Source organism: Lethenteron reissneri, unplaced genomic scaffold (assembly GCF_015708825.2).
Source record: "Lethenteron reissneri isolate LAM-NWPU_2019-01 unplaced genomic scaffold, ASM1570882v1 scaffold_1456, whole genome shotgun sequence".
Taxonomy (NCBI): domain Eukaryota; kingdom Metazoa; phylum Chordata; class Hyperoartia; order Petromyzontiformes; family Petromyzontidae; genus Lethenteron; species Lethenteron reissneri.
Genome location: NW_026891175.1, coordinates 118,734 through 133,084, shown reverse-complemented (window position 1 = coordinate 133,084; position 14,351 = coordinate 118,734). Strand labels below are relative to the sequence as shown.

The 14,351-nt window shown below is 47.7% G+C and overlaps 1 protein-coding gene across 1 annotated transcript; it reads left to right on the top strand.

The window, feature by feature from the left end:
- Window positions 1-1,793: 1,793 nt before the first annotated feature.
- On the top strand, window positions 1,794-13,001 carry LOC133362362 (ubiquitin-conjugating enzyme E2 A-like). The gene is made up of 6 exons (XM_061581289.1): window positions 1,794-1,864; window positions 9,540-9,620; window positions 9,989-10,014; window positions 11,056-11,145; window positions 11,824-11,912; window positions 12,783-13,001. Exons 2-6 carry the CDS (start codon window positions 9,592-9,594, stop codon window positions 12,909-12,911), a joined length of 363 nt encoding a protein of 120 aa, XP_061437273.1. The 5' UTR covers window positions 1,794-1,864; window positions 9,540-9,591; the 3' UTR covers window positions 12,912-13,001.
- The last annotated feature ends 1,350 nt before the right edge of the window (window positions 13,002-14,351 follow it).

The following is a 14,351-nucleotide window of genomic DNA, read 5'->3' as shown; positions in this document are numbered from 1 at the left end:
GTTTGCTCTGAACTCTGTAGGTGACATTCAGGAACGTTGAGTTGGTGGTGGTGGTGGAGTTGATGCTTGAAGGGTCAACAGGTGGGGGTCTCTCTCCTCCACCCCCCACAGGAGCCACTTCAACGGGGTCCCAGCAAAGCGTCGCCAGGAGGTCTTGAGACTCCAAACGCACATTCAGTAGATACGGCGCAACTGGGCAGATGGGAAAACAACACTCACACACAGTGCGCTAACCACTGCACCACCACTCACACAGTGCGCTAACCACTGCACCACCACTCCCCCCACACACACACAGTGCGCTAACCACTGCACCACCACTCACTCACACACAGTGCGCTAACCAGTGCACCACCACTCCCCACACACACAGTGCGCTAACCACTGCACCACCACTCCCCCCACACACACAGTGCGCTAACCACTGCACCACCACTCACACACAGTGCGCTAACCACTGCACCACCACTCCCCACACACACACAGTGCGCTAACCACTGCACCACCACTCCCCACACACACACAGTGCGCTAACCACTGCACCACCACTCCCCACACACACACAGTGCGCTAACCACTGCACCACCACTCCCCACACACACACAGTGCGCTAACCACTGCACCACCACTCCCCACACACACACACACAGTGCGCTAACCACTGCACCACCACTCCCCACACACACACAGTGCGCTAACCACTGCACCACCACTCCCCACACACACACAGTGCGCTAACCACTGCACCACCACTCCCCACACACACACAGTGCGCTAACCACTGCACCACCACTCCCCACACACACACAGTGCGCTAACCACTGCACCACCACTCCCCACACACACACACACAGTGCGCTAACCACTGCACCACCACTCCCCACACACACACAGTGCGCTAACCACTGCACCACCACTCCCCACACACACACAGTGCGCTAACCACTGCACCACCACTCCCCACACACACACAGTGCGCTAACCACTGCACCACCACTCCCCACACACACACACACAGTGCGCTAACCACTGCACCACCACTCCCCACACACACACAGTGCGCTAACCACTGCACCACCACTCCCCACACACACACAGTGCGCTAACCACTGCACCACCACTCCCCACACACACACAGTGCGCTAACCACTGCACCACCACTCCCCACACACACACAGTGCGCTAACCACTGCACCACCACTCCCCACACACACACAGTGCGCTAACCACTGCACCACCACTCCCCACACACACACACACAGTGCGCTAACCACTGCACCACCACTCACCGTGGCTGCACGTGGCGAGGTGGAGGAAGAGGAGGTCACGTGAGGAGAGTTTCGACGTCGCCATTCGCACCACGTGACCTCTGACCCGAAGTCACGTGCAGAGAAACTCGAGTCGAGGTCTCATTGGTCCTCCTCCGTGGGGGCCACGCCCCCTCGAGAATTTTCCGCTCTCCCGATTGGTCCGCCGTGGGGGTGACGTCACGACACAACAAACCCCCCCCACCCCTCCATTGCCACGTAAGCCAATCGGCGAACTCCTCACTGGGTGATGACGTCACGCACGCGCATCCTGTAGCCAATGAGCGCGTGCGCGTAGGGACGGATGACGTCATGTGACTCGAGAGCGAGAGGGGGAGGGGCTACACAAGTCGAGGCCGAGACGCTGTAGCAGCTGCTGCTGTAGCTACAGCTGTTACTGCTGCTGCTGTTGCTGCTGCTGCTGCTGTTGCTGCTACAGCTGCTGTTGCTGCTGCTGCTGCTACTACAGCTGCTGCTGCGTTGCCTGCCGACAGCAGCGACCTGTTGTGAGCATTGCGAGCCCCGCTGCCGTGAAGTTGCGGGGAAAGTATCTGAAGGTGAGTGGGTGGTCCTCCCCTACCTCCCTCCACCACCAGCACTCTTCTTTTAAAGGAATAATTGCATCTGCGACGATTGGAGTGGTGAGGGTGAGTGGTGAGGGTGAGTGGTGGTTGTGAGTGGTTAGTGTCGAGGGTGAGTGGTGAGGGTGATTGGTGAGAGAGTGGTTAGTGGTGAGGCTGAGTGGTTAGTGGTGAGCGTGATTGGTGAGGGTGAGTGCTGCTACTGCTGCTGCTACAGCTGCTGCTGCGTTGCCTGCCGACAGCAGCAGCTGTTGTGAGCATAGCGAGCCCCGCAGCCGTGAAGTTGCGAGGAAAGTATCTGCAGGTGAGTGGGTAGTCCCCCCCTACCTCCCTCCACCACCAGCACTCTTCTTTTAAAGGAATAATTGCGTCCGTCCACGCCTGCGACGATTGGAGTGGTGAGGGTGAGTGGTGAGCGGTTGTTGTGAGGGTGGGTGGTGAGGGTGAGTGGTGAGAGTGAGGGGTGAGAGTGAGGGGTGAGGGTGGGTGGTGAGGGTGGTGAGCGGTTGTTGTGAGGGTGGGTGGTGAGTGGTGAGGGTGAGTGGTGGTTGTGAGTGGTGATTAGTGAGTGGTGAGGGTGGGTGGTGAGGGTGGGTGGTGAGTGGTGAGGGTGAGTGGTGAGGGTGAGTGGTGAGGGTGAGTGGTGAGGGTGAGTGCTGAGTGGTGAGGGTGAGTGGTGAGGGTGAGTTGTGAGAGAGTGGGAGGGTGAGTTGTGAGAGAGTGGTGAGGGTGAGTTGTGAGAGAGTGGTGAGGGTGAGCGGTTGTTGTGAGGGTGAGTGGTGAGAGTGAGTGGTGAGAGTGAGGGGGAGGGTGGGTGGTGAGGGTGGTGAGGGTGAGTGGTGAGGGTGAGTGTTGGTTGTGAGTGGTGATTAGTGAGTGGTGAGGGTGGGTGGTGAGTGGTGAGGGTGAGTGGTTAGTGGTGAGGGTGATTGGTGAGTGCTGAGGGTGATTGCTGAGGGTGAGTGGTGAGTAAGCTCCAAGATTAATACTGGTAGGAACGAAGTGGACCAGACCACCAATAGATTAATGTGTCCGTCCGTCCGTCCGTCCGTGGGAGGGTTTGGCATTTCTGTGATTGGGGGGGTTATTGATCACGAGCGAGTGATTGGGGGGTATATTGATCACGAGCGAGTGATTGGGGGGGGTTATTGATCACGAGCGAGTGATTGGGGGGGTTATTGATCACGAGGGAGTGATTGGGGGGTTATTGATCACGAGCGAGTGATTGGGGGGTATATTGATCACGAGCGAGTGATTGGGGGGGGTTATTGATCACGAGCGAGTGATTGGGGGGGTTATTGATCACGAGGGAGTGATTGGGGGGTTATTGATCACGAGCGAGTGATTGGGGGGTATATTGATCACGAGCGAGTGATTGGGGGGGGTTATTGATCACGAGCGAGTGATTGGGGGGGTTATTGATCACGAGGGAGTGATTGGGGGGTTATTGATCACGAGCGAGTGATTGGGGGGGTTATACTGGTAGGAACGAAGTGGACCAGACCACCAATAGATTAATGTGTCCGTCCGTCCGTCCGTGGGAGGGGTGGTGTTGAGGGTGGTGTTGGAAATGAAAGACTACGAGTCTTTAAATCTCACAGCGTTTCTTGTCAAAACAAACACTTTTAATTAACGTTACACTAGAATACAGTAATTTTTTCTTTAACTCCTCTATACCCGGTCGATATCTCTGTACCGGTACTAAGTATTATTCCTACCAGCCCACCCCGCAGGATCCTGTTATCACAGATACAAGGTGCGTGACTGTGTAATGTACGTAGGACATGTCTCATTACAGTGTCATGTAACGTACTGGCTCATTACACATGTACGTACTGTACAGATTACAACACATGTACCATACGTAGTGCATGTGTAACATAAATACTGTACACGAGTTGAGTAGCTAGCACCGCACATAGCACATACGCAGTACATTCAGTCTAGTAGTGTTTAAAGAATGGCTTTATTAGACACGCTACACATCCACGTGAAGCATTAAGGTAAGCGAACAACAACAACAACATATTCTTAGGTTTTTTCGGTAAAGTCACCGTGTAGGTAAAACATTAAAATTAATAAAAGTAAAATAAAATAAAAATCACGACGTTTCGGAGGCAACACAAGCTTCCGTCTTCAGGTGGCACCGTCACAGCAAGACTTGCTGCAAATCTGGCTGTGACGATCCCACCTGAAGACGGAAGCTTGTGTTGCCTCCGAAACGTCGTGATTTTTATTTTATTTCTAGATTTGAAGCTTTCGTGACTGCAAGGATTCATATTCTTAGGTTTTTTCGGTAAAGTCACGTAGGTAAAACATCAAAATTAATTAAAATAAAATAAAGATCACGACGTTTCGGAGTTGTTGCCTCCGAAACGTCGTGATCTTTATTTTATTTTATTTTTATTAATTTTGATGTTTTACCTACGTGACTTTACCGAAAAAACCTAAGAATATTTTTATTTTATTTTACTTTTATAAATTTTAATTTTTTACCTACATGATTTTACCGACAAAACCTAAGAACATGAATCCTTGCAGTCACGAAAGCTTCAAATCTAGAACAACAACAACAACAACATGCAATGTGTGTGACATGGCTCAGGTACACGCATGACTCGCATGTACAAGGTGTATAACAGCACGCACAGGTGCGCGGTGTTTTAGACCCATGGCCAGTGCACGTGTGCTGGTGGTGTCGTGTGTGTGGCTTGAAACTCCCTCTCGAGAGACGTCGTGAGAAGCCGCCGAGTGCGTTCAGAGGGTTTCTTTGTTACCGTCGCGTTCACAAAAGAGTATTTCCTTGAGGAAATGGTTTGGCCGTCATAGCCAAACATGACCCTTCTTGTGAAATACATTTTGAGGCTCACCAGTGAGGTTTTCCTGGGTGAATTAACGACCACAGTAGTGTATTGTACGGGAAAATGTGGATTTACATCGCATCCATATGTGGTTCCGTCTCTCTCAGACGATGTCCAGTAACACGGGGCGTATTGTATAAAAGCAATCGGTTATCACATGACTCTGGTAATGTTGTTTATTCCCACTGGTAGTTTGTAAATCAAACATGGATTAGCCGTGGTCTTTTAGATTGAAACAACATCAAGAGGTTAAAGGTGAGAGCTTAGAATGGTGTTTGATTTTCGATTTAAAGCTTTCGTGACTGCAGGGATTCATCTTCTTGGTTCTTTCGGTAAAGTCACGTAGAAGGGAAATAATAAAATAATATTTAAAAAAACATACTAATATTAATATAATATGATAAACTATTATTTTAAATTTTTTATTCTTTTCCTTCTACGTGACTTTACCGAAAGAACCAACAAGGTGTTTGATTTGTTTTAGTACCGTCAACATTTGGGTCACGATTCCGGTGGCACACAATGGGCCACACTCGAGAATCCACGTTGCCAAGGAATATTTCACGTCGCCTTGTAGAATTGCCAAGCGACCGTCGTCGGAGTCTTTTTAAAATCCTTTATATTAAGTTCACTTGCGTGCTTGCTTGCTTGCTTATGACCGTGTAAATCTTTCGGTCGTTTTTTAACCCACTTCCCGTGATCCAATCGAGCTGACATTTTGCACACAGACTCGTTGTGCGTGACAATTAATGTTCGTGAAATTTTTTTTTACAAAATTTTACACTTTTTAGGGAAAACAAATTAAATATTTAATTACCAATTGCTTAATGGTGGCAGGCAATCATCTGACCCATAGGTGGCAGCCATCTCAAGCCAGAGGACGAGAGGACTCTAGCCGCCACGCATATAAAGGATTTAGAGTGAAACACTTTGTTTTTACGGGTTAATTTTTTAGAAACGTTGTGAGCAGCCACAGTAAATAGGACTTCTTGGGCCCTCCAATGTAGTTAAGTGTCGAGTCACAGCCGTGCAGTGCGTCACATTGTATGATAGCGAACGTTGTTTAGTTATGGCGCGATAAGAGTCTGGTAAAAAAAAATTAACCCGTAAAAACAAAGTTTTTCACTATAAATCCTTTATATGCGTGGCATCGGTTTTATTTTTTTATTCATTTCTGTTTTTCTTGAGTAAGAGTTTCATTTTTATAATGTGTTGACACAATTTTCTGTGTTTAGGAAAAATATATGATTGTGTTAGTGAAATTTTTTTTTTCTTAAAAAGTGTAAAATTTTGGAAAAAAATTTCACGAAAATACATTGTCACGCACAACGAGTCTGTGCAAAATGTCAGCTCGATTGGATCACGGGAAGTGGGTTAAAAAACGACCGAAAGATTTGCACGGTCGTAAGCAAGCAAGCAAGTGAACTTAATATAAAGGAGTAAAAAAAAACACCCTAAACGCAAGATGCACGTCTTCCATGATGAGACAAGTTGATAATGTACAGAGTTATTCAGAAACCTCAGACGGGTTCGCCGCGGCGCAAGTTACGCAACGGGCCTGTGTAGGCAATGCCTGAGTAAAAAGAATTCCGTGATTCTACAAAAAAACACCATGCTTGTTTAGATCCTCTAACAAAATAAATAAGCAAACGAGATGCTACCCCTCTTTGGCATATCTGCCCCGAAACATGAATACAAGTGATTTTTACACATCCCCATTAGTCACTCGCCCTTCTTGGGAGTGTTGGAATTTCAACAGAATTCGTTAAAACAAGCTAACTCTGGACCGGTTTGACATTTTTTGGATGAGTAAAACAGACTCATATTTGTTAAAGTGTAGCTACAGATGTAGGAAGAAGGCGTATTGGAACTTATATTTTTTTTTATACGAAGCTAATGATTACGTACATTTTTTATTTAAAGCTTTCGTGACTGCAGGGCTTCATCTTCTTGGTTCTTTCTGTAAAGTCACGTAGAATGGAAATAATAAAATAATAAAAATAAAACATAATAAAATAATTCTCACGACGTTTCGGCCACAACGCAAGCAGCCGTCCTCAGGTGAAGAACAGGTCTGTCAAGAAGACAGAGTCTGAAATTCAGACTCTGTCATCTGATGATGATTGCTTGTGTTGCAGTCGAAACGTGAGCATTTTTTATTTTTTTTTATTTTTTTATTGTTTCCCTTCTACGTGACTTTACTGAAAGAACCAAGAATACTAATGATGATGTGTTTATATTTTTTGTGTTTTGTTTCCACAATTCAAATGCACTGTCACATGGCTATACACACGTGTTTTGTGTGTATACATGTTTGGGGTGGAGCATCGGCGTAATTGTTATGGCACCTCGCCATGAAGCCGATGACCTGAGCTCGATTCCGGGTCCCGTATAAAATCAGTGGCGTGTGATACCTGAACCTTGCTGCATGCCACCCCCAGACCTCCCCCTTCACCAACTCGCACTGATCAGCCTGAATGACCGACACGGCATTTGGAGGCCTTTATCCAGCAGTGGATTGACAAAGGGCTGTAACATGTATGTTTGCGTCTTTATAGCTATGTAAAGGTAGGTGTCATTTGTATGTATAGCAACATAACTACATGGCGCAGTCTGTAAACACCACCACGGTGGGACCAAGGTGGCCAAGTGTGGTCACGGCCACATCACAGCTTCTGTCAATTCTAGTCTTCATAGGTACTCGCCAACAGCATTTGCTTCATCAGCCTGTTAAAGGCTACGTGAGGATTCTTGTGTTTGTTGCGGGTATGCTTATGTGACGTACAGTGCAAAGGGGCAATGCAGGAAAGACAGGATTAACTTTTCCCCCCTTCCCATGGATTCAAGCTGCTTTGGAACCTGTCCTCCACATGCTCTGGCTTTGCTCACTTAGGGCTCCTTCTTCAGAGGAGTATTTGCTCTACATTTTTCCAGGCGGGTTGTAGTCAAGGTCACTACCCACCTTTTTACCCCTTTGCCAATGTATACCGTTCACACCGTGTCAAATGATATGTGAGAAATTAAGGTTAATGCACACCTTACTCTGTCATTAGCAATCCACACACCAGTTGACTCCGTTATCATATGCTCAGTTTCACTGTTGAGCAGTATACATTTTCCGAACGTGGTTTTCTGGCTTTTTGGGTCGAGTGTGCTGGGCACTGCACGTTTATGTCCTGGGAGTGAATTGTTTAATCCACCATTGCATATTCCAGTGCTCTATGAGAGTGACTATCTGGACTCCCTCGGGGTGAGAGGGGAGAAGAGCAATGCTATACTTAGCAAGGTGGTCCCTTACGTAAGAACTGGCTTGTAGACAATCTGAACATGGTGGACAAGAGTTGCATGATGTCGTTAGTGAATGCCTATGTTTGTAGAGCATCAGATATTGTGGAGGATAATGTACGTGTATGGTTTGGCGTGAACGAGACGGGAAGGTCACGACCTGTTGCTGGGTAGGAGACCTGCTATTGTGGATTGATTGTCACCGTGGTTTCCACTCTTAGTCGTTTGCATTCTCGTGCCCTGCTAGGAGGCTACGTCAGAGTTTAATGATGATGACCTTTTCAGTGATCCCAGAATATGCTTGACTGTGCTTTGTGCTTGATGGTTGCTAGTGAGAGCAGGACTGGATTCAAGGAGGCTGATGTTTCATTCGCGTCAATTTGTCACGCTACACAGAGCTGCCCAGCAGTCAGCTGATTTCTAACGCCCTTGTCAACATGTACTAGACGTGTGTGCAGAGTCGAGCCTTAAAAGGTGTTCGTGATGTCGAGAAGAGAACAAATGTCGTGGCTGGCTCTGAGCATATTCTTGTGTAGCCGAAGCTGACAGCTCACCCAGGACCCGCATGATGCAATAAATTGAGTCGTTTTCACATTTACTGTTCCGTGTGTGGCTTCAACAAGACCCGTTCCATATTTTAGTATCTGTGGCTTTTACATCAGTTTAGTTTTAATGGCAAATTATTTACTTTCAGGTCCTTTGTTGGCAGTTCATGTTGACTTTGCCATGTCCCTTGTAAAGTATCTTGTAGGAAATCCATTAATTTAAAATTGCCATATGAGCTGCTGGCTGCTATTCTGACTTTTGTGTTAACGTTTAGTGCAGTGCTTTGTTGCATATTTTAATTATGAGGTAATCATGTTCTTGAGACATTAAAATGCAGTCATTAGCATTTTATATTGTAATTGAAAATACAAATCAAATTGGTGACATTCTGTAAAGAAGATATTCTAAAAAACAGCACCTCCTTGGTGATGGAAATTAATGCAGATCTTAGTAGGTGGATTTCAGAGCCGACTCTTTAAGGAGCATTCGTGGGGCCCAGGCCATGCCTGCGCTTGGCAGGCATGGCCGCTCGTCGAAGTTATTATCAGCATATGAGGATGTTTCCTTTCTTCGTGGCTGCGCGGGTGAGTTGCCTGTTAGTGATACATCGAGGGCATCTCACGTAATCGGCATGAATGGCATATCAGGGCAGCTCACTTTGTTCATTATGAGGTGTATTATTCTAGTTTATAATGTTAAATTCTGTCCTGAATCTGAATGCATATTATAATGATCATAACATATGTAATGTAGTTTTGGCACATATATGCATCTGTATTCTAAAACATGAACAAAAAATACAAATGTTGAAACACTATGGTTTTTTACATTTAGTTTTCTGGGAAAGGTACATGAATATGAAACGGTTATTGGATCAGGCGTGTCATTCTTCTTTGCATTCCCTGCACTGTATATGTTATTCCTCAATGCCTGTTCCCCACATCTCTCCCCCTCCTCAGGTTACAGGAGGACCCTCCGGCAGGAGTAAGTGGGGCGCCCTCAGGAAACAACATGATGCTGTGGAACGCAGTTATATTTGGGTAAGTCAGGTGGGGGGCCTCTGACGGCAACCCCAAAGCACCCGTCGTTCTTCTTGTATTACCATCCACTTCCGTGCCAAGAATGTCCCTTATACCCAACGACATGTGCACCCTGAGTTTCTAACTGGGATTGTAGTCTCCCTGACGTTACCTAAGCGTCGGCGAGATTTATGGAACGTCACAAGCTTTTATGCACCCCGATGATTAATAATTGATGAGGAATGTTACTGCGTCGTCTTTACTGGCTACACGTGGTCTTTTTACGGACCGAGCCTTGTCACGAAGCTGGGCAGGGTGATCCGTGTTCACATTCTGTGTGTATGCCACTAAAACGCATCCTTACTTTGTGTTCACGTTATGTCTTTCAGGCCCGAGGGAACTCCGTTTGAGGATGGTGAGTTGATGGTGTTAAAGCCGCTGTGTTAATCAGTGGAATGGCATTCTCGATTGCGCTGCTAATTGGTTCCTGAACCTCTTCTTGCCTTGACTTGAAGCTTTCGTGACTGCAGGAATTTATATTCTTGGGTCTTTCGGTAAAGTCACGTAGATAGGTTCAAAGAAAAAAACGAAATCTACAACGTTTCGATCCCAACACAATGCGATGGGCTCACACGAAATGTATTTTTCTAAGACGAAGGTACTTTGCAAGCCCACTGGCTATCAACAAAGATTCGTTAATGAAACCATCCATATATATAGACACAGGCACAATTTCAACCTAGAGGATGGGTACAAACTGAGCAATCATTGGAAGGACTTTAACAACCAGTTTAAGTCGTAACTGGATACGATGTTCCCATCCCTACCACCTTCCGATGTTAGTTGTGCTTTACGCCCATTTCAAACTTGCGCTTTCACAGGATTCACACGAACACAGCCACTTCGAGCGCTGACCCCTCGGTTGCGGCTCTGCGATCTCTCATTAACATGCTAATCTCTCATTAACATGCTCATTTTCACCTGGTAGCCCTTTGGTGGAAAACCAACCACCTTCGGGTTGACTGCCCACCACTTGCATTAACATTGGCTGCTGACATTTGGTTTGGGCTACGCCCATTTCAAACCTGTATAAATAGTTTGCCTTTGGAAGCTAACCCCCTTTTCCCGAAGTCGAAAAGACAGCGTCCGACAGACCTGTTCTTCACCTGAGGACGGCTGCTTGCGTTGTGGCCGAAACGTCGTGAGAATTGTATTTTATAATGTTTTATTATTTTATTATTTCCCTTCTACGTGATGACTTTACCGAAAGAACCAAGAAGATGAATCCCTGCAGTCACGAAAGCTTTAAATCGAGGCTTGCTGATTTTGTAAATTATAGCGAGCAACTGTGAGGCAAAGTGAGTTGGTGTTTTGACAAGAGACTGATTTACAGCACTGCTGTTGCTGCTCTTGGTGGTGTGATGTTGATTGCGGCCGCTGTTGTTGTGCTTTGCAGGAACGTTCAAGCTGACGCTGGAGTTCACGGAAGAATACCCTAACAAGCCTCCCACAGTGAAATTCGTGTCAAAAATGTTTCACCCCAATGGTGAGTTGTGGTTCTCCTCGTGTGTCTGCCTTGCTTAAAAGTAACAAATCTCTTTTTTTACCTATGAAATTAAAAGTTTAATGTTAATTGCACTAGCTCGCTGTTGACCTTTGACAATGCCAACGAGTAAGACGAAAAAATGTTCTATATTCTTAATTGCAATTAATTATGAAGTGCTGTTATATTGGAACCTGGTTTTTTCATTGGCTGCCTTATTGATTAATATGACACATTCATTCCACGCTGCTAATTAAAAATGTTCCTTGAGTGCTGGCAAACTCTGTTTGAAAACAGGTGTTCATTAATGGCAAGTGGGGCGTGCAGTCCTGTAATTTGTCGACATGACTTGTGTTTAACACCCAGGCAAGCTGAGTCACACTTATCTTTCCATTAAACAATTATTTGTTATAAAAGGATAATTCATTTGCACTGTAAAAAAAAAATGTGCAACCCTTTGTCAATCCTCCTCACACTGTGTCAGACGTTGGGGTAGTTTAATTATAATTCATCATACTAGTCAGTGCAGATTGGTAAATTGGGGCACCAGGGCCGCTTAATATATTGCTCCACTCATGTTAGCTGTTTCCAGGAATCAAAGCGAGATTGACAGATTTAATGTTAAAACTTAAAGTGAAATGCAGTTTGAGTTAACAGAGCACTTGCATGTGTTTCATTCAGTGTACGCAAACGGCAGTATATGCCTGGACATCTTGCAGAACCGGTGGAGTCCAACCTTCGACGTATCCTGCATCCTCACCTCCATTCAGGTTGGTGGCTCGCACTGCATTTCCCCTGACGTTCGTCATTAGTGCTGCGTCGGTTTGGACACCAATGGGTACTCGCAAAGCGGGTCGCTACCAAGTTGTGTTTACGACTTTCCGTTGGGGTGCGGATTGGTTCGCGTTCATGTTTGTCTGATGTCCGACTCGCACTCCAACGGCAGGCTGTAGAAACTACTTGGTTTCAGATGCGGACTGCGGAATCACCCGTGGGTACCCAACCAAATGCAGGGCTCTCCATGGTGGAACAGAGTGGTTAGGTATGCCCCCATGGCCCACAATGAGTGCTGTTCTCTGTTAAAACCAGACACAACTCTGGCCAGAGATCAGGAGGACTACACTGCTCTGCCAAAAAAAAGTAGACACATTTGCTGTTTTTCTATTACCACCACTTAATTATAAATATAACAGCAATGTCACTAATTTTAGGAAGGAAAGCCTGTGTCTCAAGAGAAGGTTCTGTAATGGGATGTGTATCAAATTCGGTATAAGGGAATGTATTGTGTACAAGTTTTAGACCGAGTACCCAGAGAAAAATCTATGCATACGAGGCTTATAATACTCAAACGGCCGCAGGGATCAATTCACAAAACTACTTGTTCAATTCCCTGGCTCCCTCAAAGCCCGGATTGTTTGGAAGTTTCACGTTCACATGATCTTCCAATCCTTGTTTGTAATGTGCTGGACTACATGTGTGCACCACCGTTCCAGACTTTAAATAATAGCAACGTGATGAGTTTCCGTGTGTTCACGTTGCACCCCTGTAGATGGACTCGAGCTCTTGCGACTACGCAGTCATAGCCAGTGCGCTGACGCTGCTGAATGCGCGCACCCTTTGGGGGTCTTTTGTCATTGCAGTATCTGCTGGATGAGCCCAACCCCAACAGCCCCGCCAACAGCCTGGCAGCACAGCTGTACCAGGAGAGCAAGCGCGAGTACCAGAAGAAGGTGTCCGCCGTCGTGGAGCAGAGCTGGCGGGACTCGTAACGGTGGCGCAGCGACTCGCCACCACCTCGCCGCCACCACTACGCCACCACCACGCCACCACCACGCCACCACCACGCCACCACGCCACCACGCCACCACCACGCCACCACCACGCCACCACCACGCCGCCACCCCGCCACCACGCCACCACGCCACCACCACGCCACGCCGCCACCACGCCACCACGCCACCACGCCACCACGCCACCACGCCACCACGCCACCACGCCACCACGCCACCACGCCACCACGCCACCACGCCGCCACGCCACGCCACCACGCCACCACCACGCCACCACCACGCCACCACCACGCCACCACCACGCCACCACGCCACCACCACGCCGCCACCCCGCCACCACGCCACCACGCCACCACCACGCCACCACCACGCCACCACGCCACCACCACGCCGCCACCCCGCCACCACGCCACCACGCCACCACCACGCCACCACCACGCCACCACCACGCCACCACGCCACCACCACGCCGCCACCCCGCCACCACGCCACCACGCCACCACCACGCCACCACCACGCCACCACCACGCCACCACGCGGGACTTTTGTAGAAATGGGAGCAATTGTCAGGGGGGAGGTTTGGTGGGGGAGACGGGGATGCGAGTGAAAGAGTGCGGGAGGGAAATATATAAAAATACAGCATGTCAGCATCTCTTAGGTTGGAAAGTAATTGGCAAATGTTTAACCGAATCGAATCCCTTAATTCAGTATATTATGATAACAAGACTAACAATGACGGTCGTGGTAACCTCTGTCCAGCTCTTGTAGTCAGAATCTGTTTCATTTGAATCGTGTGATGTGTAACGCTAAAGCCGCATTGAATGGGTGGAAGGGGTGCGGAGTTTCTGTGATGGCGTTGACATCATCGTATCCCAAAGTGAGCCGAGTGGGTAGGTCACGCTGCTGCTGCTGCTGGTGGCCCTGTAAGATGACGGCGTGTCGCAGCGTCGCGTTACGTTGCTCCATTGCAGTTGCACGTCGGGCCTGTCTGCCTGCTCGCACGCTCGCTTCACAGACCATCCCATTTGCCGCTTCTGCTGTTTGGCCAAAAAAACATTTGTATTTCATGCATAATGAGTGCAGGTATCGCCTGCCCTTGCTTTAATTTTTGGACGTCTTTAGAAGTATATATTATGTATTTGCTGTGTGTCCGACGCGAGCCTCTCTCGTCGGCGTTGTCGTGTGTTGCCCACTGAAAGAGAATCCCCTAAGGGGGGCAAAGAACTTGGTGCGCGATAAAAATTGCAGCCGTGTTGCTAAAATGCTCGCTTTCACGAGAGGGGAGTGCCTGTCTATTCCCAAGTGGTGTTTGTTTGAAAAACGAAGAGAACTTCAAACGTCTTTGCACTTTGATTTAAAGCTGTACAATTTCCTTCAGGGTGGAAGGAAAAAATAATAAATCTGTTGAAAACTCGTGAG